At 62.8% G+C, this 2,259-nt stretch overlaps 1 protein-coding gene across 1 annotated transcript in view; it reads left to right on the top strand.

Moving 5' to 3' along the window:
• The first annotated feature begins 6 nt into the window (after positions 1–6).
• MAN1B1 (mannosidase alpha class 1B member 1) overlaps positions 7–2,259 on the top strand; it is a 25,679-nt gene continuing 23,426 nt past the window's right edge. Inside the window, exons 1-3 of the mRNA XM_023536454.1 lie at positions 7–233; positions 734–842; positions 1,491–1,613. Coding sequence (XP_023392222.1) covers positions 123–233; positions 734–842; positions 1,491–1,613 — 343 coding nt within the window. The 5' untranslated portion in view covers positions 7–122. The remainder of the gene's footprint in view (positions 234–733; positions 843–1,490; positions 1,614–2,259) is intronic.

Genomic DNA, 2,259 nt, shown 5'->3' with positions numbered 1-2,259 from the left:
GTTGCCGGAGCTGCGATGGCTGCCCGCGGGTGTCCAAAGACCAGAGCCGCCGGCCGCTCTCAGATCCTGGCCTCTTGACGCCGCCAGTGGGCGGGGTCGCCTGGGCCACCTCCGTCGCTGTCATGTATCCGTCGGCCCCACCGGCGCCACGTAGGGACTTCATCTCGGTGACGCTGAGCCTTGACCAGAGCTACGACGGCAGCAAAAGCCGGCAGCGCCGCTCGTGCTGGAGGGTGAGGGTCGGACCCGGCGGGTCGCGTCGTCCTCGTCCCCTCCCGTTGCCCCCAGACCTGCGGCGCGAACACTTGTCCCGGTGCAGGGAGCGGAGGTCCCGGCCTGCACCGTCCGCGGGGCCGGCGTGCGGGGCGGAGTCGGAGGGCGCCGGGCGGGTTTCCGGGCGGCCCTCGCTGTCACCGCGCTGCGCGTAAAGCCTGGGTTCCCTGGCTGTAAGTTCTGCCGCGGTGCCATGAGCGCACGCACCACCTGTGTAAGCACCGTGTGCCGGGTGGTCTCGGGCCGCATTTGACATGTGCCAGTGCAGTGTCACTTGGAGTGAGGCCTAGCCTGGGACCCCGCTGAGAGGGACCTTCCCCCAGTGCAAACACAAGAGGACTTCACACGGGGACCTTAGACCTTTGGAATTGCTCATTGTCCTCATTGAGCCTGTCACAGCTGGAGAGAGTCCTTGCCGTGTTCTTTGAGTCAAAGGTGTCGCTCTCCGTCCCTCCCTCAGAAATGGAAGCAGCTGTCACGGCTCCAGCGGAACGCGGTCCTCTTCCTGCTGGCCTTCGTGGTCCTCTGTGGGCTCCTGTCCTGCATCAGTGTGGCCGACCAGTGGAAAGGTACCAGCCCCCTGGGCGCCTTACACGGTAGAGCTGGTGACCGGGCTGACTGGCCGAGCGCTCTGGCCGTCGGCCTGGAATCGCCCCTGGAGGCACTGAAGGGCAGTGAGCTGGACAGAGGAACGTAGAGTGTTTTCAGCCACCTCGCTGGGACAGGTAGTAACGTCTGACTGCATCCCGCATGTGGCGCCACGTTCTCTGTCCTGAGGGTGACCGCCCGCTCTAAGTGCATCCCGTGGTTGTCACACACGTGCTGCCATGTGTTTGGAAGGGACCGGTAGAGTCCTGGTGAGGGCGGAGAGAGTCCTGAGTGCCTCTCAGGTGGCCCATTTAGGAGCAAAGCTAATGAGATGCTGCAGCCCGCCAGGAAAATTGCCTGTGGGTCGCCATTTACAAACACACTCTTCGTGCGTGAAAGACATGCTGGCAAAATACTTGGGTTGTGGGCTGGGGGTCAGGCAGGAAACTGCCGAGTGCTTTGACGAGGGTTCGACCCTCCGGTCGTTCTCAAGTTCGCTTCGGTGGCTTCTCGGAGGTCCCCGGCGGCCTTTGATAAGCATGGCACCTGTCCCAGTGTCTTCTGCAAAGCACTTTGAGTCTCCAGGAAGCCTTGTGGAACCCTGCAGGTGACAGAGGTTCTTTTGTTAGCTCCAAATGACAGGTCAGCGGAAGAGGAGAAGGTGAGGCCAGCAAAGCCACCTGCCCTGCCAGCTCCTCGGAAGGCAGATGCCAACCCAGAAAACGCCCCGGGGCCGTTAGTTCAGGTACTTTGAATGGGCTGGTGGTGCCTCCGTAAGTGGGGTCAGTTCCAGAGGCGCCACAGGGGCACGCGCAGGTCACACAGGTTGGGAGCGCTTCTTGTTCTCACACCCCCTGTCGCTTTTTGAGCTCATTCTTTATTCTAGGATTGTTGGATGGGACTTGGGGGAGGAAGGGGCATAGTCTGTCTTTTGTTCTCGGTGTCACACCTGCAGGATAGGTGGTGAGTAGGAGACCAGTCCATTCTCTCGCGGAGCTGTGGGCTGGTGGGAGAGGCAGGGGAGGCGCCAGGAACACACGCGAGCAGGCGAGTGGCTCACAGGTGCATCCTGAAAGGTGAAGGGCAGACGCCTCGAGGAGAAGGCTGAGGCCAGGCCCTCGGTGAGAGCGGGTCACTGACGTGCAGGCCGGGAAGCCTGGGTCGAGTTGGTGAGTGGGGTTTTAGCCCCAGGGGCTGTCCGAGGCAGGGGAGCTGGGGCTGTCCAGGGGGTGAGACCCTGGGAGAGTCAGTCGGTGCCCGCTCGCTCATGGGAGGTGCCAGCTGGGCAGAATGGCCGACCTTCACCATGAAGGCGCAGCGCAGTCCGCAATGGACAGCAAAGCCCAGGGGCCTGGAGCATGGGAGAGCGCGTGCACGCAACAGGTCTGGTCAGGACCG

The sequence above is a fragment of the Pteropus vampyrus genome, unplaced genomic scaffold (genome assembly GCF_000151845.1).
Source record: "Pteropus vampyrus isolate Shadow unplaced genomic scaffold, Pvam_2.0 Scaffold157, whole genome shotgun sequence".
NCBI classification, from domain to species: domain Eukaryota; kingdom Metazoa; phylum Chordata; class Mammalia; order Chiroptera; family Pteropodidae; genus Pteropus; species Pteropus vampyrus.
This window is presented reverse-complemented; position numbering and strand designations above follow the sequence as displayed.